This window comes from Tilletiaria anomala (genome assembly GCF_000711695.1).
Source record: "Tilletiaria anomala UBC 951 chromosome Unknown K437scaffold_15, whole genome shotgun sequence".
Taxonomy (NCBI): domain Eukaryota; kingdom Fungi; phylum Basidiomycota; class Exobasidiomycetes; order Georgefischeriales; family Tilletiariaceae; genus Tilletiaria; species Tilletiaria anomala.
The window spans coordinates 184,048-211,837 of record NW_013547007.1 but is presented as its reverse complement, the minus strand read 5'-3'; the positions used below and the strand labels follow the sequence as shown (position 1 = coordinate 211,837).

General features: G+C 56.9%; 7 protein-coding genes across 7 annotated transcripts; 4 read left to right on the top strand and 3 right to left on the bottom strand.

Annotated features, from left to right (window-relative positions):
• The first annotated feature begins 1,350 nt into the window (after positions 1 to 1,350).
• On the top strand, positions 1,351 to 3,264 carry K437DRAFT_46432 (uncharacterized protein). The gene is made up of 3 exons (XM_013389359.1): positions 1,351 to 2,054; positions 2,123 to 2,797; positions 2,866 to 3,264. Exons 1-3 carry the CDS (start codon positions 1,677 to 1,679, stop codon positions 3,175 to 3,177), a joined length of 1,365 nt encoding a protein of 454 aa, XP_013244813.1. The 5' UTR covers positions 1,351 to 1,676; the 3' UTR covers positions 3,178 to 3,264.
• A 279-nt stretch (positions 3,265 to 3,543) lies between these two features.
• K437DRAFT_254761 (homoserine O-acetyltransferase) lies at positions 3,544 to 5,852 on the top strand. Its single transcript, XM_013389417.1, has 2 exons — positions 3,544 to 4,059; positions 4,129 to 5,852. The coding sequence occupies exons 1-2, from the start codon at positions 3,773 to 3,775 to the stop codon at positions 5,792 to 5,794; spliced, it is 1,953 nt and encodes a 650-aa protein (XP_013244871.1). The 5' UTR covers positions 3,544 to 3,772; the 3' UTR covers positions 5,795 to 5,852.
• Positions 5,853 to 7,849, bottom strand: K437DRAFT_267031 (thioredoxin-like protein; the record flags this gene model as incomplete). Its single annotated transcript, XM_013389416.1, has 3 exons — positions 5,853 to 6,279; positions 6,352 to 6,780; positions 7,605 to 7,849. The coding sequence occupies 3 exons, from the start codon at positions 7,847 to 7,849 to the stop codon at positions 5,853 to 5,855; spliced, it is 1,101 nt and encodes a 366-aa protein (XP_013244870.1).
• A 2,148-nt stretch (positions 7,850 to 9,997) lies between these two features.
• Positions 9,998 to 12,975, top strand: K437DRAFT_261712 (uncharacterized protein; the record flags this gene model as incomplete). The annotated part of the gene is made up of 3 exons (XM_013389415.1): positions 9,998 to 10,485; positions 10,583 to 10,751; positions 10,834 to 12,975. The coding sequence occupies 3 exons, from the start codon at positions 9,998 to 10,000 to the stop codon at positions 12,973 to 12,975; spliced, it is 2,799 nt and encodes a 932-aa protein (XP_013244869.1).
• Positions 12,976 to 13,419: 444 nt separating this feature from the next.
• K437DRAFT_46275 (uncharacterized protein) lies at positions 13,420 to 18,426 on the top strand. Its single transcript, XM_013389357.1, has 5 exons — positions 13,420 to 14,997; positions 15,064 to 15,627; positions 15,697 to 17,898; positions 17,961 to 18,201; positions 18,258 to 18,426. Exons 1-5 carry the CDS (start codon positions 13,863 to 13,865, stop codon positions 18,382 to 18,384), a joined length of 4,269 nt encoding a protein of 1,422 aa, XP_013244811.1. The 5' UTR covers positions 13,420 to 13,862; the 3' UTR covers positions 18,385 to 18,426.
• Positions 18,427 to 22,121: 3,695 nt separating this feature from the next.
• On the bottom strand, positions 22,122 to 22,704 carry K437DRAFT_272862 (uncharacterized protein; the record flags this gene model as incomplete). Its single annotated transcript, XM_013389414.1, has 2 exons — positions 22,558 to 22,704; positions 22,122 to 22,447 (listed from the first exon to the last, which is right to left on the bottom strand). A coding segment is annotated over exon 2 (270 nt), but the record flags the coding sequence as incomplete, so codon positions are not given.
• Positions 22,705 to 22,869: 165 nt separating this feature from the next.
• Positions 22,870 to 27,648, bottom strand: K437DRAFT_272861 (DNase I-like protein). The gene is made up of 2 exons (XM_013389413.1): positions 25,061 to 27,648; positions 22,870 to 24,975 (listed from the first exon to the last, which is right to left on the bottom strand). The coding sequence occupies exons 1-2, from the start codon at positions 27,432 to 27,434 to the stop codon at positions 22,994 to 22,996; spliced, it is 4,356 nt and encodes a 1,451-aa protein (XP_013244867.1). The 5' UTR covers positions 27,435 to 27,648; the 3' UTR covers positions 22,870 to 22,993.
• Between the last annotated feature and the right edge of the window lie 142 nt (positions 27,649 to 27,790).

The window sequence follows — 27,790 nt, the reverse complement described above, 5'->3', positions numbered from 1 at the left end:
ATTCGACCTGACGGAGGCGATTCACCAGCAGCGTCGGAGCCTAAAATGGCTGGGAAGTTCGGGGATGGAGCATCCGCCTGCTTGGATCTTCCAGTCGATTGGGTTGATGGCAGTACCAGTAATTTAATCCACATATCGTCCGGGTCAGGCTGCGGAAAGGGGTGACCTCCAGCGGCGTGCCTTCCTTGTTGAGCACAGCTGTATTTTGTTGCATTGGAAGCGACATGTTGGGCTGGGTGCCATGTCTTGATGCCTTGACTATGCTGTGCGACGGCGGATTCGATTTGTGCTCGAAACAGAGTCCTCCTTCTGTTGAGGTTGAGAAGTGGAAGTCTCGGTTCTTGAACTATGACACTCCATATACATGCCGATTGCAACCCACTGATCTGCTCCTCGTCTGAGCCTGCACGCAGATATGGTGAGACGGGCGATCTGCTCAAGGGGCTAGAAAGGTGTCTCGAGCAATTCGCGGTTGGTCATATTGATCGGCCAAAGTTGAAAAGATACACCGATGTCATTACATACTCAAATTGTCATTTGCGAGAGTGGCGCGTGCCGCGTTCACAATCTTCAACCTCAGTCAGGACCTCCTCACGCCGTCAGGTGGTGCGACTTCCGAGCCACCTATACAAAAGCACGCATGACATCGGTCATTGAGGCCTCTTCAACAGGAGGAGTGTATCAACGGGTGTGCGGGATGCTGTTAATCTTGTGTGGCATCGAGACTGGAAGCAGAAAGGCGGGCCATTACAAAGGGGGGCACGTTCCGTTGCTGTCCTAGTCGGAGGAATTTACTTTTATGGGTCCTTTATAAGCGCGCTCCTGAACCAGTCTATTACAATGTCACCGTCTATACGTGCAGCTCGCCTTCAAGGTTCACGATGTCTGAGAATGACGTTGACGCGCTTACCGAGCTTGCCGAGCCCGACCTGCAAGGCTTTCAAGCTGCCTGGAATCACCTCTGAGATGTTCGACTTGTGGAGGTTTGCTGCGAGCCACCATTTACTCCTGCACATGCCGTGAGTCCTTCGTAGAGCGAACGCAGCACATCGAGGTGCGCGTGTGAAAAGACCTCCTTCAATGTGATCGACAGGCGCTTGTCCTACGCGAGCTTGACGGCATCGGAGTTGGCCGCACCTGTGAAAACGAGCGCGAAGGACTCCTAGGAGGGTGTTCAAGATGCGAAGCGCCGTTAGATTCCCATGTCGAGAGCCTGCGTCTCCTTGCTTAGAATGCATTCAACGAAGTGCTGTTAAGGGATCGCCGCCTAAAGCCAGTACGTAGTCGTTCGCACTCGCGGCACTGCGATCGAGGGCTTGGGCAGCGTCACAGTGCTTCTTCCTTTGCACCCTTTCACTCTGCCGCTCATTCTAGTCAGGCCGGGTCTTATGCGTTTGCGGCCCGCTCGTGGTCGCAAACGCGGCTGGCCCCAGCAGCAGGCGCACCAAGTCATCTCGTGCAGATCGATCTTTCTGCGTAAAACCCGCCACCAGGTCAACGCTGGCTTCGTCACCCCTTACTCTAGCGCGAGGCTGTTGCTACCACATCAAACAACGATCTCCTAGGCATCGACGCTCAGCCCGGAGCACCTTATCCCTTTACAACGTCGACGCAGTCAGTGCATGACCCCCTTCCTGCTGTAAACATAAAACTGCTTTGGTGTTCCAAGTCTGAAAATGTCGGGCTTGTTCGCGCGACTTGCATCCGCTTCCCTTCTGACTCTTGCATCGGCTGTCGGAAACAGCAACGAAGATGCTCTGTATAGTTTCGATGATGACTGGAACCCAGCCCTCGCACAGGGTGACGGCGGTGGTGAAGGAGAAGGAAATGAGACCGACGATGCAGCTTCGGTGTTTTCCTTCACTCCTACCCTTGTAGATCGATCTGGAGTTTTGCCGTACGGGCAAGCCGGACTCCTGGCCACCGTGACACGACCGTTGCCGAATGACAAGCTCTTCGCCTCTTTCGTTGCCAATTACGGCACCTATACACCAAACGCATCCTCCTTCGTTCGCGTCGGGTTTCCCGCGCAGGTCAAGAGAGGGCAGAACAAGGTGCGCACTTACAACGGCGTAGCCGGATGTCGGAATAAGAAATCAGATACTGATCCTGCCCTTTCCAGAGTCTTCGCACGCGGTTGAGAAAGGGCATCATTGTTCAGTTCCCCCTGAGGATCCTCACCGAAATTGGATATCACGCCAATCCCCGTATACTGACCGACATTACAGCACGTCGCCGTCTGCACCAAGCGAATCGCAATGTGCAGGGCATCGGCACGGTCTGGTCCTTCGAGCTCATCGATCTCGTCGGGATCCGTGAGCGGGAGTTGATGGGCATCGTTCTCGCCAGCCTGCTCAAAACGGAAGACGTCGAGAACCAGCATCTGGTCTACCCACCCGAAATGATTGTGCGTGCGCCTTCCAAGCTGATGCGTCAGGATGGCAGCGCGCTCATCGAGGTGCGCTGGGCGACGCTGCGCCTCTTGTCGCCGGCCAAGGTGCCCAACAAGGAGGGTCCTCAACTTTCCAACGACGGCTCAGGGAAACCAAACGCGGATGGTAGCAGCAATCCCGCTACTGGCATCTCATTTGGACCGACTACGGGGACGGACGAGCAGCTTCTCGCGCGTCTGTTCGAGCCGAGCGAAGAAGCAGAGCTTCTACTCGATCGGGTGCTCGACCATCTCGAGCGCAGGGGCGGTATCTGGACGCATGCTGGTCATTTCACGGCGCAAAGCTACAAGAATGTGGACCCCAGGAACCGGCCCGAGTTTACAGTGCATGGGCTCTTTCCTTTGGTACGTGCCAAGTCCTAGAATAAATCACAGCAGCATTTGTTGAAGATCAATCACTTTTCCTGTGCCAGCCTCTGCTCCAGCGCATGAAAAAGTACAGATCGAACAAGAATCAACCAATGCCGTCGGATCTGCAACTGCCACCCAACGACCGGATCTCGCCCTTGATCTTGCACACGATTTCAGAGCGTCTCGGCACAGGAGCGCCAACAGGGCCAGTCTCAGCGGTAGGAAGCGCGCCGATGCAACCGGAAACGATGGGTACAGGCAACGAGGTTGACGTGCTGGAAGGCTTCACGGTGGGCGTCACGTACGAGCCGTACCGCCAGCCGAGGGGGACGTGGGGCAATGAAGCTTTGGCCATGTCTAGCATAGTCATTTGATTGATGTTATTCCCTTGGAAGGTCCATGTATAAAGGCGAACTTTCGCTATGGGCGAGGGGATGGATGGCAATGGACACTTGGATGGACTGTAGAACATGCAAAAATGAGATCAAAGCCATCCGTGCGACCGGCTCATAAGTCGGGGGATTTGAACTCAGATAAGAATCAGAAGTTCAAAAAGAGTGATCGTGACGTGTGAGGATACTGATAGGAGAGAGACACGTGATAACGTCTGTTATCCAACCTCTACATATATCTAACCCTATTCCAGTCTTTGGCAGGTGTGCTTTGCTCTCGGTGGCGTTCCGCGATGGCGAGCTTCTGACGAGCTACATCCATCACCCAGCAGCATGGGCCTCTATGACCACACCCTCCAGCTCGTCGAATCCGCCAGTCTTTCATACGCGCTCAACCTGCAGATGGTGATTTGTGACTCGACTGCAAAGGGTGCATACCATCGTCTCCTTCTCCAGGCTCATTGTCTCGAGCAATCCCCCAAGACTGGTCTTTCCAAACCCGGGTCCGAAAGACACCGCAGGAAATATCCAGGGCTCCCGCGTTGCACCCTAGCAGCGCCCCACCTTCGCCGTCATCATGCAAGCTGACCGTCCTTGGAGCCTCGCCGTGGACTCAGCAGCGAACACAGAATCGCACATCCTCGAGCGTCCTTTTTTGATACCCGGACCGACCTCCCCACAATCATCCTTGCTTGCCTCGGGTCAGTCGTACCTCCTGCTTCCACGCGTCCGCCTCGATAACGGCACAGTACTCCACAACGCCGTCCTTGCGTACAAGACGTGGGGGACGCTGGACCCCATCAACAAAAACAACGCACTGGTCGTGTGCCACGCTCTCACTGGCAGCGCTGATGTAGAAGATTGGTGGGCAAGCGCTACTCTGCGTACCTGCGTCGAAAGGCTCTTTGCTGATGCTGTTTTCTCGCGCTGCAGGTGGGGACCTCTGATCGGCCCTGACAAGCTGTTCGACCCGACTCGCTTCTTTGTCGTTTGCGGAAATGTGCTTGGATCTCCGTACGGCTCTTCAAGTCCCTGCACTCTCAAAGGTGGTGAGCCAGGCTCAGAGCAAGAGCGAATATTCAAAGGCTTGCAAGACTGGGATGGCGAGGGCTGGTGGGGACCCGAGTTCCCCTCGACGTCGGTCAGAGATGATGTGAGGATACAAAAAGCATTGCTAGATTTCCTTGGCGTAGAACAGATTGCGGCAGTCATCGGTGGGTCCATGGGTGGCATGGCCGTCCTCGAGTGGCCGTTGTGCTTTCCCACGCGCTTCCCACCGCTACGCAACTCGGATTCTGGACCTTCGACCCCGGCCAAAGCGTACATTAAAGCGATCGTTCCCCTTGCAACGTCTGCAAATCACTCTGCCTGGGGTATCTCATGGGCCGAAGCGCAACGCCAGTCCATATACTCGGACCCAGCTTTCGTCCACGGATACTATCGCCCCGACGAACCGCCACGTAATGGCCTTGCGGCAGCGCGTATGGCCGCACTTCTCACGTACAGGAGTAGAGAGAGTTTCGAAAGCCGATTTGGCAGGCGAATTGGTGGCAAGAAAGGCGGTGCGGCAGTTGCACAGGCCTCGGTCTCCAATGGGACGAAAGCTGAGCTCGAGCGAAGGGGCAGCCGCGCAGCCGTCGAGCACAACGAAGGGAATACGAGCGCCTTTCCGCCATCGCAGTCGCATCCGCGCACGAATGGGCATGGAGAACAGAAGGGTGTCTCCAACATCACGAAAGCAGAGGAGGCTCTGCATCTGAACGGGCCGCAGCACGATTCATCGAGCAGCAGCGAGTTTAGGCCGACTGGAACCACCCCGCCAGCTTCACCTCCAGCAGCCGACGCGGCGAATTGGTCAACATCTGGAGGAACCAAGGCATCCCTATCGACTGCGACGGAGCCGTCCATCGGCTCCACGAAGATATTCAGCGCTCAATCGTATCTGCGCTACCAAGGCGACAAATTCGTCAAACGCTTCGATGCCAACTGCTACATCCACCTGACGCGCAAAATGGATCAGCACGATGTTGCTCGGGGTAGAGAAAAATGGGGCTTCGAAGAAGGAGCGGAAGAGAAGGAGTGGGCTGGCCTTCCGCTCGGCGTGCCTCCTTGCGCAGATCCGCCAGCGGGCGAGTCCGGCAAAGAAGGCGAGGAATATGTGGAAGCAGTCGCTGGGCGCGTCCTGGGCACGCTCTCTGTCCCTTCGCGCGGCCGCTTCGGCGCGCCTCCGCCGCGCGTGCAGGTCGTAAGCATCGAGTCGGACGGGCTGTTTGCGCCACCCGAACAGCAGCTCATCCACGACAGCATTAAAGGAAGCGAGCTCGTGCATATCGCCAGCCCGGATGGGCACGACGGGTTTCTGCTCGAGTTCGAGCAGATTAACCGTCACGTCGGCCGCTTCCTGCGCCAGGTCCTCGTTGATGAGGCGACGGGGCAGAGCTTGTATGATGGACATGGCATCGGGTACGAGCAGTGGAAGGACTGGCATGGCTCCGATCTAAGCCAGACCGCCCCTATCGGAGGCAGCACTAGCCAAGGATCGAGTGCTAAAGTCAAGGAGAGCGTGTTTGGAGAAGTCGAAGATGTCACACGTTGGTAAATGTAAGAGGGTGATCATATGTTCACACGGTGGAGTATTACGTTAAAATTTCAAGGCACTATGTGTGAGACTGGGCCTGAACCTTCTGTGCGATCTGCTTGATGATCGCAGCGAGCGTCTCCGGATCTTGCGCGCCGGGCACTTCGGCGACGACGGGGACATTGCCCTCGCGCTGAGCTGTCATTTCAAAATTGGGCACGCCCGTGATCCCGGCGCGTCTCGCGCGAACGAAGCCCTTTCGCACCTCATCCGTCAGCTCGTCGCTCTTGCAGAACGCGTCAGCCTCGGATTTTGAAGAGAAGATGCTAGCTTGGTGGGCGAACATCGCGAGTGCCTCCGCGTCGCCTGGGTCGCCCTGCTTCTCAAAGTAGTACGGGAAGACGAGGTTGAGGAAGGCGAGCTGCGCCTTCCAGCCGCCTACCTGGTGCGCTTTGGCAAGAAGGCGGTGAGAGAGCATGGTCGAGCGGACAGTGCCACCATAGATGCTGGCCGTTGAGATACAAGCCAGCGATTCGTTGTTTCAACATCTGCGGGAGTTATTGTCGCACCGGACTCACAAGTTAATGCCGACTTCCTTGCCGCGCTCGACCATCATCTTTTCCATCGCGTCGAAGCGTGCCGCTCCAAACTTTTTTGTGTACATCTCCTTCTTGCTGAGCGCCCGATCTTCAGGAAGCGTCGGGTCGAGCTGGTACGGGAGGTATTGGATCTCGGGGTTGAACAGCCGCGATGCCGACGACGGTGAAGTATATGGTGAGAGTTCAAGCGCTTTCTCTAGTTTTCGCAGGCCGAGAAAGCAGAACGGGCAGATCGTGTCGCTCGTGACGTCGATCTTGAGGGGCAGTAGTGGGGTCGAGTTAGCCATGTTGCGTGAATACTGGAGAGCCTTACAAGCTAGGCTTAGGTTGAGCTTGGAGCTTGTCCTCACTTGCGCCCTTGCGATTGTCGAAGCCAATGGCGTAGGTTTACCAATTCGGGCCTTCAGCCTGTGGGAGTATGAGACGGAACCCCTTTTGCGGTTGATGTGCTCTAGGTGAGATGATGGAGACCAATGCGATTGTGACTGAGCCCATGACACGGGGTAGGAAGAGGTGTTTTTTATGTACATCCTGGGAGGAGGAAGCGGGAAAGGCAAGTTCCGACAGCCTTCAGTTTACAGCACGGGGATATACCCTATCTCCGGCTCACTCGACCTACCGGGTATAAGCCTTGGCAGATCTCTTCCGTTCACAGTGCAGATCTTTTCAGTTGTGCGGGTATCTGTATGCTGTCGGAATCATGTGGATATGTGAAGATGATACAAGTGACAGCAGATCCCAGATGTCCGAGCCTGACAAGGAGACAAGAGGATCTACCGGGTGGTAGAATAGTAGATGTGCAACTGCACCCTGATCGAAGCCGTTCGAAGCCGACCCAAGACGCAGCGCGTAACACGTGTGATACAACTCTGCTGCCATGCGCATCAAAGGGGGATGGTTGACTACATGGTGGTTGCTACACAGCGTTGACTTTCTTCTCGAGGTTGAGGCCGATGAGCCCCTGGAGCCCCTGGAGCACCTTTACGAACCTCTCTCTTGCAGCGCGATCTGCGCGTATACCAGCTTTTTCGCCAGCTGCCATGGCTTTTGCCAACGCCTGAGCACCAGTCTGCTTATCCTCCGTTTCTGCTTCTGAGATAAGCCCAAATGCAGCTAAAATGCCAACGTGATTCGGGACGAAGCCCTTGATATTCGATATTCGGCACGAACAGTGCCGACAGCTCTTCCGCGGCATCGGGTGCGCGCGAGCTGGTCAACCGATTCAACTTCACCCTTGCTGCTGAAAATCGCCCGCGACGAGGTTGCCGATCTGCGCGGAGGCCTTCTCCTGGTGCTGCATGTGCATCTCCCACAGCGCCTTGCGGCGCGTCGTAGCCAGCGACGTCCAGGTCTTGGCGGTGCGCAGGAGGAAGGGCTCGTTGAACAGCGGCTTGATCGTATGAAGGCTGAGCCGGTGCGAGAGCGGCTTGCTGGGCAAGGGCGCGCATATGAGTAGCGACAGAGACGTCAATTCCATGCTAGGGTATTCGAGCTGCTTCCTTTCGCCGCCCCTTTGCGAGGACAAGGAGGAGGTGCAGATGAAGATAAGATGCGGCGAGGGTTACGCGGTGCGGATTTCGCCCGGGGGGAGTCTTGCGCCGCTCGGCGTCGGCCCCGTCAATCTGGCTGAATCCTTGCGTCATCTCCCGATGTGACAACTGCCACGCCTCGTCAGAGAGTATCCAATCCAGGTTCCACTGCTACTACCGCTGTTTCCGTTCGTTATTCTAGCCTTCTTTTTGGGCGAAGGCTCAACGCTCTCACCACTGTTCCCGACTTTGTCGCTGCCTCCGGGCCGCTCCCCATGTTCGACCCTACGCTCGAACTATTCATCCTCTGCCTGCAACTTCGACGCTGTCCGTTTGCCTCCGTTGTTTGTCTACTTGGTCAGTATTTTAGGGGCCTGTGTGTCTATGCGGGCTGCGCATCGGACAACGATGAATCAATAGTTCGAGAGCACGGCGGAGCGGGAGGGGACGCAGCTGCAATTGTTGCAATGGAGAAGGTGGCAAATAGCGGTCTAGAGTTTATTTACAGCTGGCGCTGGCGGTCTTGACTCTCACGAATGCGTTGTACCTTGCAGTCTCGCATGGGCATCTCATTTCTGGCACGGCTGTGTCAGATTGTCAGCGAGCTGCCAGGTGGGGCGTTGCCTGTGCGTAGCCCAGCTGGGCTCTATCGGTGTCCAGGAGCGAGTCTTCCCACAGCCCCAAGTGCATCATCCCCAATTCACATTGCGGCACAGCGTGAAGTGCTTCCATGCATGTACGCCAGACTACACTCTCCAGTGCGCCCTACCGTAGTCGTTATTGCACGGTGCTGGATTGGTTGTGATACTTAAGGATTTGCCACGATCCTCTGGGACTCCCTTTCGCGAGACCATGAAGCTGGTATGATCAGAGAGGCCTCTGGTGAGCCCATCCAGCGCAGTTGATGCAACAACTGCTTGCCTGCCAGCTCTTAGACAGCTCCGCCCCGCGTTTGCCCGCCTTTCGCCGCCAGAAATAGAGACTGAGTTGGTGTCATGGGGTGCGACCAGCTGTGTCTCATGTGCACATGCAGTGTAGCCCATTGCTGAGTGCCCGCTGCTGCTGGCTTCCTGCTGTTCTGGCTCGCGTGCGCGGAACCGCGATCAGGGCCCTGCGTGGGCGGCTTAATGGCACTGCTGCTCTTCTATCAATTATGTGGGCGCCTCCCGACCGAATCTGTGCTTTGCCCCAGACTGGAAAACTTTGGACCCTTATTGAGCACGTGAGAGCCAGTGCAGCAGCAGACCTGTCTGATTCTCGCTACCCAATCTCCTGAATTCACTCGCCCCCAAAGCGGTCGTTGGGCTCTCGTCGCTCCCGCCTGCCGCACGCCCAGACAGGAGAGAGGTGCCAACAGTCGAGCCAGCGGTTGCACTGTAGAAGTGTTCTTCGTCACGAGTTTGCACAACGAACAGTCAGCCAAAAACAGTCCGTCACTGCCCCGGAACAGTCAACAACGTACTTGACTCTCACACGCACGCACGGTGATCATTCGCTGTCCCTCGCTCGGCTTTCGTCCGCTAGTTCACCACAACTTCGTGCTTGCGCTGTGTCGTGGTTACGCCCCCGCTTCCTGCTAGGCGTGGGCGCCGTACAATACGCAGGAAGAAAGATATCTTGCCAGGCTTGTACTTTGGCAGCTGTGCGAAGCAGCACGCCAGCCCGCATCTTGTCGACGACTCACTCAAGTCTTGCTCCGCTGTCGAGTTGACCTAACCCAGACCCCGTGCGACGGCCCACGTGTCCGATGCTGTCCGCTTGGTGGCTTACGTGAACTGCAATCAGGGACCACCGGCAGCCTCGGCCTGCTTAATCCTGCGCCAGCGCTCCAGCAAAGAGTCACTTCAACGTCGCCCCGCACCCAGTTGAGTGCTGGGTTGCTACGGGATCAGCGCTCGCATGGCCCACACACAAGCTGCACCGACAAGTTTGTCTCCGCCGTCGATCACCTTTTGTTTACGCATTTGCACAAAAGGGTTACTTGACAGCCATAGGAACAAAGGGGATCGCAAGCATGTGGACGTCCTCAAGAACGACGCGATAGCGAGGTGTCCACATCAACTGTTCGCTCCAACTCCCCCGCGTCTCACAGCAAAATGCGACGTTTGTGGCACTGCTCAACCGTGCTACCTGGCCGCTCCTCCCCCCGGCCCTCATACTTTGTCAGGCCGGGCAGGCGGAAAGAACAAACGGGTACACGCTCGCTGTGGTTCATCCAGAGTCTCATCGTGTTCGCTGCGCTCCTCGTCTGCATGAGCCACATGGCGGGGGCCGCGGCGGCCCCATCGGGTTTTTCGCGTGGAGACAGTATTTACGATGGTCGATTGGAAGCAACGCCGTCTCGCGCGCATCTACTTATCACCCGTTCATCGCCAAAGGAGCGGGTTACTGCCGCCAGCGCGACGGCCTGGATCCCTCCCATCCATTCACTCGGACGCAGCGGTGTGATTGTCGACCTCTGCATCTGCGTCGCTTCGGTGCTGGGCAGTCTCAGCATCATCCTGCCTTACTTTATTCACAAGCACAATCGCAAACTGCGGCATGCTCTCATCCTTGGGCTCGCCACGAGTGACCTTGTTGCTGCGTAAGTATCGGCTCGCGGATCAGGTGTCGCTGCTGACGCGGCCTGCTGGTGACAGATAGCTGACACCCGTGCCTGTGATCATATCGCGACCATGTAGCCTCATCACAGTCTCCACGACCGCTTTCCTGCTGAACGGCGGCAGTCTATCAGATTCATGGCGCTATTGCGACTTTTCGGGATTCGCACTGGCCACTGCCATCTTCACTCAGCACTTGTGGAATCTCGCGATCGGTGTAATCACCTACATGATCCTCACTCATCCCCTCGTGAGTAGCATCTGCTGTTCGCCCATTTGCGCCCTGCAGCATGAGCTGACGTGTACCATCCGTGGATGGTTTCGTGCCGCAGTCTCGTGCGACGCTTACGGTCGAGCGGTACATTGTCTGGCTCTGGCCGGCCTTTTGGGCCCTCGGTATGATCGTTAATGCGTTTCCATGGATCTTCCTCGGCTGGACCGACAATGGCGGCTACTGCGGCATGGTGTCCAAGCCCAGCAGCCTTTTGTCGCCGCTCATCCAATTCATACCGCGCGGATTCGTTTTCATCGTCCTTCTCGTGCTATACACACATCTTTTCTTCTTCCTCAGGCGCACTTCGTTCTTCAGTAAGGCGTCCTCCCGTTCGGGCGGCTGTGCGCGCCGGAACGAACAGAACGTAAGTTTCTTGCACGGCCGCGCGCCTGCACCTCGCGGTCGCACGCTTGCATCTCTCTGCGGAGACGCGGAGAGCCGCGCTACGCACGCGGACACAGCTGCCGGCGCGACACACAGCACCGCGACCAACTCCGACCAGACGCAAGTGCCCAGCAACAATGCTGATCTCGCGGGCAAGGGCATCATCGCTGCTATCCCCAGCGCCACCGCTGGTGCGGGTGCGCATGCGGCTCGCGCGACGCTGCCAAAGGCGCCTGGCAGCTTGAAGTCCACACTGAGCTTGAAGGGCACATCCCTGTCAAACGACAAGAACAGTGACCCAACGCGACTGACCAGCACCCACGGCACGCTCCCGCGCGGACACGCTGCTGGGGAAGGAGGAGGCAAACGAGGAGGGACCCGGCGTTTGGCTGGCCTGTGTCGCTGCTTCGGCCTACAGCCTCTGTCACAGAACAGGGCGCATGACATGTGCAGCAGTGGTAGTGCCAGCTGCAATGGGAGCGGCAGTAAAAGCGGATCAATCGTCAACGTCCAGCTGCGGCAGTTGCCCGTGTCAATTGCGGATGCGCCTGCAGCAGGTGCAGGTGTAGAAGGTGCGAACGCGTCGGCCAGTGGACAAATCGCCGCACGAAAGGTGTGCGAGAGCGCAGGTGCACCGTTTCCTTTGCGGCAGCAGGTACCAGCTGGCGATGCAAGTGGCCGGAACGATGATTCGACCGGCATATCTTCGACTGCCTGGCCCGCACTCGAGGGCGGGACGAGCCAGCAGGAAACACTGCCGAATGCCCCGCCATCACATCGTTCCATCTCGCGTTGCACTAATCCTTCACCGACCATCCTACCTGTTGTTGCCCTGAACGGTGGCAGCCATATGGATGACTTCACACGTCGGGCAGATGAGAGCAACGCAAACTTCGGCGACGATGAGGAAGGCAACAACGACGATGACGACGAAGGCATAGCGCCCACGCGGTGGGCCCTTTCACCACGGAAGGATGCGGTGGACTTTCAGATGACTTCTCCGCCGCAGGAGCACCTCAACCACTTCAGCAACGTCGATTTTGCGCCTTTGGACGCGGTCACTAGCATCGAAGGCGCCCTCACCTCGAGAGTAGCCGGAGCAATGTCTCTTGGAGCCAACGCGAGTCGACCGAACAGCGCAAAGTCAGACAATTTTTTCAAGACGCACCCCAGCGCGAGGCCGTGGACGCCGATGTCGCTGGTTGCACCGACGCTGGTCGGTTCGCCGACAACGCCCTCCGGCGCCGCTGCAGGTCCGCACAATTTTAAACTGGAGCCAGGCGAAGAGCTTCACTGGGGCCAGAACGTCGGCGGCCCCTCGCGGCGCAACAGCCGCGCTATCAGCGCCGCTGCACCGGCGCACGCGAGTGTTGGAGGTGATAGTGGCGCGGATTGTAGCGGCACGGGCGAGGGCGAGCATAGCGCGAGCAGCAGCGCCGGCGCCGAGGGCGTTGAGTCGATCGGCAGCACGCTCAATCGCCAAGCGAGCGTGCTGATGCTGCTGTACCCGACTGCATACTGCATCCTCTTCTCCGTGTCCATCATCCGGCTCATCAGCGACCTTGCGACAGACAACAAGTTGACGTCGCCCGGCAAGACCACAGCGCTCTACTCAGTCAGCCGCTGGTTCGTGTTTGCGCAGGGCGCGTTTGACGCGGTCATTTTCCAGATCGTCGAGAAGCACTTTCGCAAGCGCATGAAGCGGCGCAGGAAGAGGGCGCTTGGCGAGCAGGTCGACGAAGAGTTCCTGTGCAAGGTCACGAGGAGGGTCGTTGGCGCGTACAGAAGGTTGTTCGGTCGCGGCATATCGTCGTGAATTCTCGAAAGAGAGCAAGCAGAGCAGACGGGCCATGAGGGCCACCCACCAGCGTTTTTTTCTTCGAAGGGAGCTAGCAGACTTTCTTTGTTCAGTCGCATCGGCTAACCGACAGTGCTTGCTCAGGAACCTGCGTTCGCGTGGTTGCGCTGACATTGCATCGGCTCGGCTTTCCACCGTCATTCCTCATCAAACTTCACTTCTCATCACCTTTCATTCCTCATATACCGTCATTTCTCTCAACTTGGGGGCATCGCATGTAACGGTTATGGGAGGGCCTGGACGCACAAAAAGCAGAGCACGCATATATTTGTATGAGTACAGAGACAGGAGAAGGGAACCGACACCGATTCCCCACTCCACGCATCCACCATGGAGATATACTAAAATACACAACTCAGCTCCATTGTACGCAACGCCGCTACTGACTACTACTGTATTCTACTACATCTTGCACTTCTGGAATCACCTGCATTCACTGTTCTGCATGTGTCTGTGATGGTTGATTCGTGCTCAAGATGCGCTTGCAGGGCACCGGCTCCAACGTTTGGTGTTGAGATGTAGCCAGAGGCGACATCTAATCAGGCGGCCTGCGGAACTCGAATGTGAAGTGGATGTGTCCCAGATTCTCTAAGTCTGACGCTAGGACCCATACGTTGATGTACAGCTGGCTTTCTTGTCACACCTTCTCTTCACTTGCTCGCTCGTGCACGCGCCCGTCCGGTCGCCTTCCTGTCTGGTCTCTCTTGGCGCTGTCCGATCTGAGGCCAGCCCTTGCACACGGGCGTTCACCTGCTAGCATGCAGCGACCGTGAGTGTGAACTCCCCAGCTGCAGTCGCGTTGGGCGACTGCGTCAGCGAGAGCTGAAGGATACGAGCTTTTCGTAATGAGCGGTTTCTCCGCTTTCAGCGCCTTTCCTGCGCCGAAAGAGAACACCAACGCTGCGGGGGTTAGCTCAAGTGAGCCTAATGGGCAAGGGGCTGCGAGAGGCGCGTCGAATGTGACTGCCCAACGAGAGACAGCATTCTCAGCGTTTGGTCAGCCTCCGACAGATCACGCGTTCGGAGGAGCACATCTAGCAGCTGGCAATGCGTTCTTCAATGCCCCTTCTACTTCTGCTGGAAGTGCGCTTGGCAGCTCTACTTTTGGCGCGTCCAGTCCTATTGCGGTATCCTCTCCAATATCGTCCAGCATGCCCGGGTCCCGCACGCAGTCACCGCTGCTCAAGCCTCAGGATACCATCACTTGGAGAGATATCAAGAGTACGCCAGGCACACCGCCTTTCGGTCCCGCAAAGGGCCTTCCGCATGCTGGATCTCTTGGCGGATCCTTTGCGGCAGCCAACGATGTCCGTCTCCAGCGCTTCTCGTCGGCGGCGACAGACGGCAAAGATGATGCTGTCACGCTCTTCCACGCGATGAGGAAGCAAAGGGAGGGACTACGCACGCAATACATCGCTGCTGGAATCTTGCCGGATCCAACCAAGGCGCAGGAGCTCGAGAGCGCGCAAAAGTTCCTGGGCACGTGTCCAGACATGTGTCCCCAATTCGAACGCGTGGAGCGTGAGATGCAGAAGGAACTCGACGCCCTGGAGGTTTATCCCGGAACAGCAAAGTGCAATCCAGAAATCGCTGTCAAGATCTATCGACGTCCTGCAGCTGGTAGAGAAGTTCCTTTGCCAGAGGATGTGCGCCCTCCCGAAGTACTCAAGACCACGCTTGACTACCTCTTCCACGATCTCCTACCTTCTGGACCTTTTGACCCAACCTTCAATCAAGTGCAGGCGTTTGTATGGAATCGCACACGAGCTATCCGGCAGGACTTCATCGTCCAGAATGAACGCGGCCGCCTAGCGATCGAGTGCCACGAAAGGATAGCACGGTACCATATCTTGACTCTCCACTTCCGAGGAGGTCTTGTGGGTTCTGACGGGACCATGCGGGATACTACAGAAAATACGGACGGGACTCGATCGGAGAACATGTGGAGTGAGCAACAGGAACTTGAACAGCTTCGCAAGAGTGAGTTGTGCCTAGTTCTGGTTGGCCGTGCGCACTGGGCTTTTCTGACGAAGTCGTCGTCGACAGCGTTGCGCTCTCTCATCGAGTTCTACGACGACAAGCGCGTCGCCGAAGGAGACATGGAGGCACCAGCATCTCAAAATGAGGGGGAATTCCGCGCATACAATCTGCTCTTGCATCTCCGGGATCCAGAAACATTGCGTGAGGTCGAGTCTCTGCCTGAAGGCGTATTTATGCACCCTTTCGTTCAATCGTCTTTGCGCCTTCGACGCTACGCCCAGAAGTCAAACAACATTGTGCGCCGAGGCCAACCGCGGAATGAAGAGGCGACGCTGAACTGGTTCTCGCGCTTCTTCCGGGAGATCCGCAGCAAGGATGTTGGCTACTTGCAAGCTTGCCTCGCCGAAAATGCCTTCAGCGAAGTCAGGGTTGGGGCCTTCAAGGCTCTTGCGAGATGCTTCCGCAAACAATTCAAACCGCTGCCTACTTCATGGGTTGTCGACGCCCTCGGTTTCGATGACGCGCAGCAAGCGATCGATGTTGCGAGGCAGTACGGACTTCTGGTGGAGCTCGATGCCGTGGGAGAGGAATCGTCCACCATTGCGATCCATCAGGAGGCGCAGCTCTCAGGTAAGGTGCCCTTGAGTCGTCTGTATCACTTCATACCTTTATCTAACTCCATTTCGGCTGTCACCGCAGAGGACAAGCCCGTGCGCACGCCATTCTCAATGAAGATAGTCGAAGCTAAAAGGGAAGAGCGTAGCTTTCAAGACATCGTTGATGGCTTTGCAGCAGGTGCGGTAGCTCCTGCCAAAGCACCAGTACCATTGGTGCGAGCCACAACCCCTGCACTCAAACCGTCCGTCGCAACGTCGCTGCCATCGTCCACGGCACCAAAGTCTCCCAGCAGTCTCCTCTCCGGGCGCTTCACTCTAGCGCCATCAGCTTTGACAAGTAAGGCTACCCCTTTCACGAGTACATTTGGCGTAGGATCTTTCTCTGCTACTCCTACTATCTCGGCAGCACCTGCACTGCCTCTTGCACCCCCAGCTGCTTCATCTGCAATACCCGCTCTCACCCCTTCCTCCTCTCAGCAAGCAATTGCAAGCACGGAAAAGCCTTCATCAGCAAAAGGGTTACAGACTTTATCTGATACTGCGTCGCCTTTCATGCCAAGGCAGCCGACTGCTCCTTTCGCTAACCCAGCACCGTCTGCGGCTATTCTGGCGCAGGCGGGAGGGAATCCCGTGCAAAGCCCCCTACAGGTCCTCACCACACATCCGTTTACTGCTGGCTCCCCTCAGAACACGAAGAAGGGCGCACCTGTCATAATCTCCCGCCCCGAGCCCATTGGTCAAATCGTTATTTCACATCCTTCAGCAGGAGTTTCAGAACCACCATTTACTATACCGCAACCCAAACTGAAGCGGTCCGCCTCGGACATCTCCGCTGCGAGCCAAAGATTTCGCGTCTCAATGGCAGATAAAATATATGCGCGACTTCTCGACGAGGTCGCTGTCTCGGCTGGGGAAAGCATGGCGATGCGCGTTGCAAGGCGAGAAAAGCTCGCTCGTCTAGAAGCTTCACGCGAGGTAAAATTCGAGGCTGCAGGAGGCCTTCTTGCTGAACGGCTCTTCGACACCACAGCCCGGACAATGTCCAGAGCGGCAGCACTGGATGCGTCTGGGAAAGCTTTCATCAGCGCAAGAACACTCGAACGTGTGTGGTCTATCTGGTTGCGGAGGTACGAGGAGGCGAGAGAATGGAAACGGATCCGCCACAGGTCAACATTGCTGCAGCACCAAGTTCAGAATAAGCATCAAAAGGCAACAGTCAACAAGCACCGGATCTACGAGGAAAGAGAGGAAGGCGCAGATGAACGCATTGCTACCGCCTTTGCCGAGCGACACCGGCTTTGCGGTACATTATGGAGACGAGGAACCTTTACGATGATCCTTTACGACCATTTCCAGTCCCTCTTTGAGATTTACAGCGATCTGTGGCCGCCGCGCATGCACATCATCGCGAGCTTCGCGGGCGATCCAGGCCATGAGACTCAAGCGTGCTCTACATGGTTGCGGAGAGTACTCAGCGAGGATTGCTTCACCTTTTCAGACGGAAAGCAGACATTCTTACTGCACGATGGCTCTCCGGCGGCCGGGGAATCGTCAACAGATCCTCAACATCGGGTTGCTCCAGTGCCTCTCGTCATCTTTGAATGTGCGTCATCCGCGCATTCATCTTGGGCTAGTGAAAAAGCCCGCCTACACGCACTCGGCCAGAAGGTCGGCCTTCATAATCGGCACACCATTTTGCGGCCAAAGATTCTACTGCTGCGTTGGCCATCCCATGCGCCGCATATGCCAGAGCAAGTCGCGACCGAGCTGCAGCCTGAGCTTTCCGCATGGTCAGGCTTCTTGGTGGTCTCGCTGCAAACCCAGGACCCACAGACCATGCTTGAATCGGCGCTGGCTCTCCTTCTCTCGTCTCTGTCATGGACAGGTGCCGCGATCAGAGGGCTTACTGGCATTCTGACACATTTTAGCGAGCCATGGCTTCGAGCCATCAGCGCGAGCAGCACTTGCCTCGGTCAGCTGTTGGACAGTCGTGGCGTGCAGGCAAGCGCGGCCGCTTCTCAGATTTGGCGCATCATTTGTGCTCTAGGCAATTTGCTCATGCGTTACATCGTTTCAGCTGCAGAAAGCGATGGCGGCTTGGGAGATGCCATTCAAATCGTTGTTCCTGAGGCCTCAGATCTGCCGAACCGGTCAACACAATCAGAAGCTAGGCTGGACCTACATCACTTGATAACACGGACGATCGCAAAGACACAGATCACATTTCAGCTAGATCTCAGGCGTCTGCAACTTGAGCTCGACAACCTGCAAGATACATTGACAGGTGAGCCACAAGGAGAAGTAATACTCGCGCTGATGGCTGATCGATTCTGTTTGCTTCGCAAGATGCTCACATTGCGGCTGTCTTAAGGCAACTGTTTGAAGCAGGCTTGTCAGGGCTCGAGTCGGGGGACTCGTATTCGCAGAATCTATCAGACAGTGATTTACTTGCGCAAGCGTCATCCTTTTCGCGCATCTGCGATCAGGCTGTCCAGGAAATCAAAGACGTGGCTGCATCAGGCTTGCGCCCTCCCGCGATCAATGGCACAGCGGGGATCAAGCGGCCGGCGCCGGACGCGACAAGAACGTGCGTAACATGATCCTCAATTGTTGATCATCAACTGACATTCGGTCTATTTGTAGAAACAGCATTCATATGAAGAAGGCCAGACCTGATATGGGAGGAGTGACGCAAGTAGCGATAGCATCAAGTAATCCTGCGATTTCGCGTCTGAAAGCAGCCATGGCAGCGTCCAAACAACTTGCGTAATCATGTAATTTAGTGGTCGGCTGCAGCATACAGAGTGGATCATTCGCTGCGCTGCGCCGCGGCGAGCTGAGATTACGCCTCGATCAACCCAAGCGCTCATCGACCTTTTGCTGCTTAAGTGCTTGCATGCCGTCCATCTTGAGGAGCTTTGTCTGGAACGTGTCGACTTTTCGCAAAGTTCGCGGGTAGAACTCCTGGACCGTACGCAAGTCAATCCGCTCGTTCGAACCCGCGCCTCCTCCCATCGCAGCAATGCTTTGGCCTCTGCGAAGGCCTTCGATGACTGATGTCAAAGCTGCGATAGTCCGCACATAAGCATGCCAGCCGGAATGGTGTGACATGCTAGAGAACGTCGCAGAAATCTGTAATTTGTCGAACGCCTCGCTTGTCTCAGCCCTTGCATGCTCATCCTCTTTCGGTCGAGGGTGCTTGAGACGCAGAACGGGTGATTCGACAGCATCCGCGAGAAGCGCCCGCAGCTTTACGAGTTCCTCGTCGGAAGAGGCGTCGTCATTCTCCTGATCGTCAGTGAGAACATTTTCGACGATGCGAAAAGCGTCTTCGAAACGCCCTGCCCTCACCAAGGCCATTGCAAGCGCATTCCAATTGTGCGAGTCGAAGCCGAAGCCAGCTTGACGCACCTCCCCCCAGGTCCGAGCCACCTCCCCGTGCAGGCCTGCCTCCGATAGGCCATCTACGATGATCGATAGAGCGACACATAGTTCATTTTCGAGCGGCCACGGTGGTGAGGTATCCTCCGTTCGGAGAGACGCTAAGCCGACGATTTTGTGATCAACATCCTTTGTGTGGACAGCTGCGGAAAAGATCCTGTCCCACGTGCTCTGTAGATGATCGATGAACCCTGCTTGGCGATAGCGGTCTAAGATGATAGTGGCGTGTCGGATATCCGGAAGCTTCGAAGCTTCACCCGCTGGAGGCGCCTCCCACTTCTGCATTTCTGCCTGACCGAGCTCCTCAGCTTCATCTAGCAGTTCTTCAAGAAGAGCAGCCAGGTCGCTGTCCAGCTCTTGCATGTCCTCCGACGGGACGTAACGGGCAGCATCGCGCAAAGTTCCTCTAGCCGCTTCATTGATGAACGCCCTTTTCTTAGGACTTAGCTCCGCTTCCCCTTCCCTCGCAACCATCTCCGAATACCAGTATTCCGCATCGCGCAATGAGCGCGCGCGCAAGTACCCGCCGACCATTGTCGCATAGTGCAGAGGGATCGGCTTGCTTTCCTCGATGACCATCTCGGCAAATGCGTCCTCCGCGGCTGGCAGCTCTCCGAGTCTGACTAAAGCGCCAAGGAAAGTAGAGTAGGTGTAAAGATCAGGACGCAGCCCGCGTTGGCGCATTTGCTCCACGTGTTCCATCAAGATCTTCGATGATGCGCCTGAGCGAGCGAGGGCCGACAAGGCGACATTAAAAGCCGCTGTGTCCGGCTTCATGTCGGGACTGCTGGACTGCTCGAGCATTGCAAAGATTTCCAAGGCCATGTCGGGGCGTTGTGCTGAGATATAGCCGTCCATCGCAGCGGTGTAGAGCATGACATCGGCAAGGCTCCGGTCCGCCTCTACGCGCCCCAAGATCCAGTCGACGCCTGTCTGACTCCCTCTTTCTGCCAAATAGCGCAGCACAGAGGTCAATACGGTCTTTTCAAACGGATGGCCCTGTTGCCCCATCTTTTGAAGCCATTCTAGTGCCTTCTCGGGTTGACGGGTTCTGAGAAACCCAGAGATGAGGATCGAGTAGCACGAGGCTGGACCAGCAGAGAGTTTCACAAGGTCCTTCATCGCCTCCTCGGCCTCCTGCACCTCTCCAACCTTGCAAGAAGCCTTAACCGTCCCTTCCAAGGATGCGACAACAGCTGATCGTTCGGGATAATCATTGACGTAATGCGTGGAATCCACGTGCGACCCTTGCGTCTTTTCAGATATTTCTGGCGTCTTGCTGGCGTAAATCTTGATCTGCGCAGTGTTGAAGGCGACCTGAGCCACATCCAGCATCGTTTCGGTGCGTTGGTCGCGGACGCGCTTTTCTCGTTCAAGCAGATCGAGCGCGCGAGGAGCATCACCCATGGCTGCAACCACGAGAGCGGCGATGCGTAGCCGGCGTGCGTCGCGCAGAACGGAGGATATCGCTGGGGCGTCCACGTTCACTCTTGTCTGATTTTCGGCAACAGTGTTGAGCGGCGGCACTTGAATGTCCTCCAACATATCTACGAGCAGGTCCTCCACGCTCTGCGCTTCTTCAGTCAGGATAGGCTGGGCGATGCGCGAGAGTAGAGATAAGAGATGCATGATGAGCGCCTTGTCCCTGATGCCCGCGGTCCTGGCGAGCTGCTGCAGCTCTAGCGCTTCGCGGGGAGCCCTGAGATAAACCAGTGTGTCCGCAACAGATCGCAGTAGATCCCGCTTGTCTTCAAGCGGAACGGATTGCGGTAGCGCGGCGAGAAAGATTTCGCGAGCGAGGGGCCACGTCTTGCCAACAATGATGCCGAAGGTGGCACGAAGGTGGCGATGATCGAGCGAGACGAGGGAAAGCAGCCGAGGTTGGCTGCAGATCCAGCGTAACGCAGAGGATCGCGCCTCGAAGCGGACGTCACGATAGGCGACGAGCGTACCGTCCTCCTTGGTGTATCGAGGAGGCAAGTCGGAGGAGGTGAAAGTGCGAAATAAGTAGGACAGAGTATAGGCGAAGTGGTCTTGGCTGATACGCTCCGAGGGCAAGAGTTCGGTATCTGGCGGCTTGAGACATGTTGAAGCGACATGTACGCAGAGCTCCATCGCCTGATCAAAACCTTGCATCAGACCTAGGCCCCTTATACGCCAGCTCGTCCAAAGCAAAATTGAAGAGGGCGACATCTGGTGGAATGTATCAAACTTGTTGTGCAGTACTGCTTCGGCGATACCGGACATGACAAGGCCGCCGGTATGAAGGGCTTGTCGCGCTCGATCCAGATGCCGAACTTTCCAACCATATTCGCGAGTAGGTAGACGGTCAATCAGGCGAAATGCTGAGGCAGATATGATCGCCATGAGCCGCTTGAGGCCGACTGGCGTGATCATGCTGGCTAATCGCATATTGATCACTGGCTTGCTCGGTGCTTGCCCAGGTTCCCATGTGGGAGCCTGGGATAAAAGGCACAGCGATAGTTCTTCAATCGAATCGCAAAGAGCGAGCCCAATGTCTCCCGCCCGCACCTTACGTGCCTTAGCGTCTTTCTGACCCTTCAATTCTAGCGGGATTCGGGGTACCGGCCCACTTCGTGAGCTTCCAAGCCGCAGGAAGGACTTCAGGCGATGCACCTTCCATTCGACGCCGGGCTGCTGCAACTTCAATGCTTGATACCGAGAAGGCGAAGTCCAGAAGTACTGTTGACGCGAGGGTCGCTCGTCTGAGTTGCTTTGTGAATCAGCCTGCTGTCGCTCGTTTTCGACGGCCTGCGTGTCGATGACACAAGTTCTGGGCGCATTTGCGTTCGATTGAGATGGCAGCCGAGATTTTCTGTGAGGTTTTGCTCGCGCGGAGGCGGCGTATGTAGCCGGCCTAGTTTTTGGTCGTGCGCGTGGTTGAAACGGGTCGGAAGAAGGTACTGGGTCCAGGCTGTTGGCCGTTGCAGCCGGTGATGCATTGGCTGTTGTACTGCTTCGCAACGGAGCTGCGGCTGTATGCAAACGTCGAGATGTACGTGGTGCATCATACACGTGAACAGGATGTCTGACCCGTGTGCCAACGACTGGGCAGAGGAAAGCTGGAAGTCTTGACGCGCCCAGGCGAAGTATAGCGGGCCACGACGGTGTTGGACATGCTTGTGATGCTGCAGGCTCTGCGTCCAGCAGTGCTGTCGATATCCGGTTTGTCCAATCCCTTTGAGTTCTTCGCTCTGCCGACTCAAGCATGTCCAATGTAATTGAGGAAGGGCCAGCAAAGGTAGCGGCTCGGCTCAGCGACCGCACAACAGCCAAAGAGCCTCGCTTCGCCCCATCAATCGCCGTCCGCCTCATCCTGCTGAGCTGACTCTGCCGACTCCCTCCTGCGGCACACAGTCTTCAGAAGTCAGCTATAAGATTTGAGGATAATGCAGTCAACCGAAGATGCCATAGAACAAAGGGCTGTCAGCTGCGTGGCCACGGGGCGACGGGTCGTGTGAGCCTTCCGAACGTCGCTCACCTGTGTGCCTCTACTTCATCCGATCGTACTTTGATTCAACTAGAACATCGCCTTGAGCCGCTCTACACCATTCACTTACTAATAACCTCAAACCCCTTTCGGCCAGTCTCTGTTGTTCGAGAATGGGAACAACCACATGAATGTATGTGGCCAAGTAAAAAGCGATCAGTGACCTGCTTGGGCATCGGTCGTCTCTGCCAGAAGCTCAGTTAAAAATCTCAGAAGTCTCAGCAAGAATCCCAGCAGTGATGCTATGTACTGCTCTCGGCCGAGAATATACACGCGCGCAACGCCAATCTCAATCTCCAAGAGCAGTCTTCGGTTCATTAAGTTTCTACTGCTGTCATGTTAGATGTACGAGGTGGGGTATGTATATGGCGTCGTGCTCGAGAGGAAGGGGATCGTGAGGCTATAATCATGAAAGAGTATAACCGAATCAAATGCCGATGCACGCCACGAAGACCACAGGTCGATGGTCGCTGCGGCCTTCTAGTTGCCTCATCTCCTTGTCGTCCAACGACCGGTAGAGCAAGCAATCCACATGGCCCTTGTCGGGTCCGACGAGATGAGGTAGGCCGTCATCGCCACCAGCAGCAGTACCAGCCATGTTCGTCATCGACGAGTCACCGGACATCCATGGGAGGGCAAAAGAAAGCTTGCGTGAAAGCGCAGATATCGCTCCATTGGCAGAAGCGGGGACCGTGACATCGCTACTGCCGCCGTCTTGTAAGAAGGAAGGTAGGAATGGTGAAATGTGCTCCTGCCACCACGTGCCACGCCGCTCTGGAGCGCCTTCTTCAGCGTGGGCAGACAACTGACTGAGCGACATGCTACGCCCCGTCCTTCGCCGAGTCGCTACAATCCCCCTGTCATCTCCAGCACCATCCTCAGTGGACGCCGAGGCATTCGCAGCTGCATCTTGGGCTGAGACACAGGGAACGGATCCAGAACTGCGGATGCGTCCTTGGCTCCACGAGCGTCGAGGCGCGTCGAACGGTGTTATGCGGAAGCTCAGAGACGCTGTTCTTTCGGGGCTTTTATCCGGTTGGTGCGATGCAGGCGAATGCAAATCGACCGCGCTAGCGGCAGCTTTCGTATCCAAGCGCATCCCTTTGCTTACATGGCTCGTGTGATCCGCCGAATTGGAGCGTCTCGGAGCAAGCAGGCGCATTCTGGACAGCGCGCATTTGCCCGCCTTGTCTGCGTCAGACGCATCACCAAACGACCAATGTTCACTAGCAAAGTTCAGCGCAGACGTTATCGCTGGACCTGCGGTCGACGGGGCTCGCGCTTCGTGCGCGTTCATAGAGCGCTCTACCAGCTGATCGGAGCCATAATGCAGAGTAACACCTTTTCGGGACTTGGCACTGTGAATCGCGTTCGCGAACGCGGCACTCATACGCCGGCCGATGCCTTCGAGCGTTGTCGCCTCGTCGATGGCTTCGACATTGCTGCGCCACAAGACCCGGTCGCACCAGCTAGGGACGCGCTGCTTTGAACTCGTGTCGTACGGCTGTTCTCCCTCCGTACCATTCTGAGAAGCATCCTCGGCCAGCGCGAATTCTCGCGCCTGCTGCAGCGATGCGGGCGCAGGTGTCGATGCTGGCATGTCCACAGAGGAGGATGAAGTGGAAGCGGAGGCGGAACGCTGGACCGGCTCGCTGAAGGCAAGTGCTTTTGGGGTGCCCACTGGCTGATCACCGCGTTTGGCAATCTTCTTCAGCAGTCCCTTGAATCCCGAACGCGCTTTCTTCTCATTCTCACGCTCGACCGTCCTGGCATGTACATCAGCAGAGATGATATCATCACGTGTGTAGAGGTCATCGTCGTCCATGGGTAGAGGGTGCTGATCAGCAAAGTCCTCCATGCAGGTATTAGACGGCTGCGAGCCAGAGATGGAAGACAACGAGGCTGCATCGGTATCAAATTGACCAGTAACCGACTCCCCGCGGGCCCTCGTCATCTCCATCGAGCCTTTGCTCGCGTCTCGCGCGACGAAACTGAGATCATCCACGCTCTTTCCCTGGTTACTGCCTGCCGACTGGCCTATCGCACGCAGACCGGTCTTGGCACGCTTGAGCTTGACGGTCTTGATCACGTCAAACTTGAAGGTTGGCGGGAACGCGATTGGCGCCTCTTCGAATCCTTTGAACACGTCTCCTTCGCGCATGATCTTGCGCAATTGGTCGAACTCGAGCGCATCGTCGTAGCGCTTCTGCATGATGAGCCAGTCGGCGTGCTTGCGTGTGATGTCGACGCGGAAGTTGAGGTCGCCAAACCAGAATGTGTGGTCAAACTTCTCCGTGATATCGCTGAGCGCGTTACGCGGGTCATGAGCGGGTAAAAATGTATCAAGCTCCAGCTCCGCCTTGATCTTTTCGACGTTGGCAATGCGCGTAGCCACCCTGCCTTCATGTGCTGGAAGCCGAGAAAGAAAGGCGCAGTTCAGACATGTGTGCGCGACTGCAAGTCTCTTCACGACCGCGAAGAAAACAAAGCTTACCTGCCAAATGCGCATTGACAAATAACAGACGCGTCTGACCGAGCTTGAGGCTGATGCCGCATCCGCCCTTGTTGCCCACACGTCCTGACAGAAGGCCGCTTTTGACATGCCCGCGGCTGACACCCCTCACGCGATCCAAGCACCCACGCCAGACGTAGCAGGCCAAGTAGCAGCCCATCATTCGCTCTTTGATGACCAGCTCATACGTGCCCAGCACCAGCGGCGTGCCATCTTCGGCAGTCTGTGGTTGGATACTCCGAACATGTTCCGCTATGTCGATCCGCAAGTTCTGCTTGAAGTTCTTCTTACTGAGGTCAACGGAAGGTGCCGAAACCGATGATGACAACGAGGCCCTTGGTTCAGCGAATGCACTTTGATTGATCGTCTCTGGGTGCTCGCCTTTCGGCTTCGCTGACGCGCTGGCTGGCTGATGCTCGACCGCAGCTTGAGCAGTAACCATTGCACCTTCGGTGGGGCTGATGTTGCTCTTGTTGCGTTTGGGAAATGGCGGCGTGGGCACAGCCAACTTGGCAACCCCGTTCGCAAGCAGGCCATCCTTTCCTTTGCCACGGGGAAACGAGGCGGCGCCCTCAGGGCTCAACGCATCCCCGGATTCAGTCAAGGGCGTCCCGACATGGCTGCTGGAGCGACTGATCGGAATCGGAGTGGACACCGCCCCAGTATGCGTGCCAAGCATTTCGTTACGCGAAGCCGATGCACCGACACCGCTAGCTGTTACTGCACTACCTGGGGCTTTGCAGTACCACTCCTCACACACGTCACTCCAGCCTTTGCCGCCCCAGCCTTTGAGGGTAGGTGCAGGCCCCGCATTCGCGCGGAGTGCCAAGTAGTCGCCGCCGGCGCCGCTCGTGCTGTCATTGCCGGTTATCGACGGATACGCACAAAGATCGGGGCCAGATTTGCCAGTCGCAAAGTCGGAGGCAGTGACGGATGGCGTCAGTGGGTCGGAATCACGCGCCTTCTGCGCATCTGCGGTGGTCGAGGTTGCGGATAATGTTGCTGAGATCGGCTCTCCGCCCTCTGTGGTGCCCTCTTTGTCTTTATTCTCTCTCTCTCTGTCTTTTCCTTTCTCTTTATCCTTCTTATGCACCGCCTTGCTCTTGCTGCGACTGAGGTCGCCCAGCTCCCCTGCCAGACCGACGCCGGTAGCGAGGCGGTTTCCGTCGCCCCACGGGCACTCTTGCCCCGCGACGATCAGAACGTGGTAAGGGTGCTTGTCGTCGTACGGCAAAGGCGGTATTCGATCCTGGCGCACGGTCTCCTCCTGTCCGACGACCACTTTGCCTCTTTTCCTCCTTCGCTCTGCGCGCACACGCTGGCGGCCCGCTCTCCTCTCAGCACTTTCCTCCACCCCGGCAGCGGCGTCGTCCTTTTCCGACTCGGTGTCGCTCGACGCTGCACGGTCCCACCCGGGCTCGGGGGCGATGTACGGCCCGACCTTGCCGAGGAGACTCTCAAGGTTGCCTCTGGGTACCGACTCGTGCATGTTCCACGTGATGATGCGAACCTTGATATTCGGCTTTTGCTGCACGGCAGGGATCTCATCCGTTTGCAGCGCCACGGCCATTGACTTGACGTCCGTGGTGGATTGGACGAGCACAGGCACGGGCGGGAGTGAAGCGAACTTGCTATTGCTTCCAGATTTGGACTCGGCCCACTCGGCTTGCGGCGTCAAGTCGTCGATCAGCTCGCTCACTGGGACGGTTGTCAACAGCGTTGGGCCTTGGACTGTCACAGAGCCCGTATCGCCGTCGCTTTCATCGCCCCCAAAAGACGGCGCGACAGCTGCGGCACCGAGCATGCGATGTGCAACCGGCTCAGATTCGAGGAGTTCTGCGGAAGCAGGGTGCGAAAGGAACTCATTTGTAGCGGCAGATTTGGCGTGCCGGTGCAGCAGCTTCCGTAGCCTGTGACGGGCAGACGGTACGCGGTAGAGGCACGGAGATGAGTCTGTCGTTGTGATCGTCGCATCTCTGCAACTGTGCCCGGGGGTTCGATGTCGATGCTGCAGAGACTGAGGCGTGATCGTTGCAGGGGCGGCTCCTTCTTCTTGAATTGACGCAATCGTGCGAGGCGTAGGTATCACGATGGTCAGGTCGGTGACGGGCACCGCTTCAATTCCAGGCCTGCCTTTGAAAACCTTCACGCTTGCAGGCTGCGGTGTGCTGGATGGGGTCTGGGGCGCACTGTCAACGTTGCCAACTTGTGAGGTGCGCTTTTGCCTCGTCTGTGGGCTCCCTTGGGGTTTGCTAGAGGTCCTTTTGCCGATGAACAGCCGTCGCTTGGGCTCGACATCCAGGTCGTCCGTTTCTTGTTCCACTTCGTGCACAGGCGACGCACTGGTCATGGTCATTGCCGATCCACACACGGCGAACGCGAAGAGACCAACGGTCCCCTATCGAACGGGCGGCACCTTGGTCAGACCGGCGGCCCACAGCTGTGGGACAGGGTCGAGCATGCGCGTGAATGGAAGGGCCTTCTTTGCGGAGTGGTTACACCGATCATCGGGCGTTCCAGTCGGTGCGCTTTTCAATATGTCTTTATCCTGCAAGCGCGTCAAGCCTAGCAAGTGTAAGAGCGTGTGTCATCATGTAACTTGCTGGGGATCGATCGTGTGCGGCCTGTTCAGACGTGGCCCGCTTGGGGGGAGGGGGGTGTAAGTGCAACCAACCTCAAAATTCCCCGATCGGTGACCAAAAGGACGCCGGA

Bases quoted from the DNA above. Each gene is read 5' to 3' on its own strand.
- K437DRAFT_46432 (XM_013389359.1), top strand. From the start codon at position 1,677: ATGTCGGGCTTGTTCGCGCGACTTGCATCCGCTTCCCTTCTGACTCTT. The intron at 2,055-2,122 runs GTGCGCACTTAC...TGCCCTTTCCAG, and splicing joins TCAAGAGAGGGCAGAACAAG to AGTCTTCGCACGCGGTTGAG. The intron at 2,798-2,865 runs GTACGTGCCAAG...TTCCTGTGCCAG, and splicing joins TGCATGGGCTCTTTCCTTTG to CCTCTGCTCCAGCGCATGAA.
- K437DRAFT_254761 (XM_013389417.1), top strand. From the start codon at position 3,773: ATGCAAGCTGACCGTCCTTGGAGCCTCGCCGTGGACTCAGCAGCGAAC. The intron at 4,060-4,128 runs GTGGGCAAGCGC...CTCGCGCTGCAG, and splicing joins AGCGCTGATGTAGAAGATTG to GTGGGGACCTCTGATCGGCC.
- K437DRAFT_46275 (XM_013389357.1), top strand. From the start codon at position 13,863: ATGAGCGGTTTCTCCGCTTTCAGCGCCTTTCCTGCGCCGAAAGAGAAC. The intron at 15,628-15,696 runs GTAAGGTGCCCT...CTGTCACCGCAG, and splicing joins TCAGGAGGCGCAGCTCTCAG to AGGACAAGCCCGTGCGCACG. The intron at 18,202-18,257 runs GTGCGTAACATG...GTCTATTTGTAG, and splicing joins GCGCCGGACGCGACAAGAAC to AAACAGCATTCATATGAAGA.
- K437DRAFT_272861 (XM_013389413.1), bottom strand. From the start codon at position 27,434: ATGACCATGACCAGTGCGTCGCCTGTGCACGAAGTGGAACAAGAAACG. The intron at 24,976-25,060 runs GTAAGCTTTGTT...CTCGGCTTCCAG, and splicing joins TGTCAATGCGCATTTGGCAG to CACATGAAGGCAGGGTGGCT.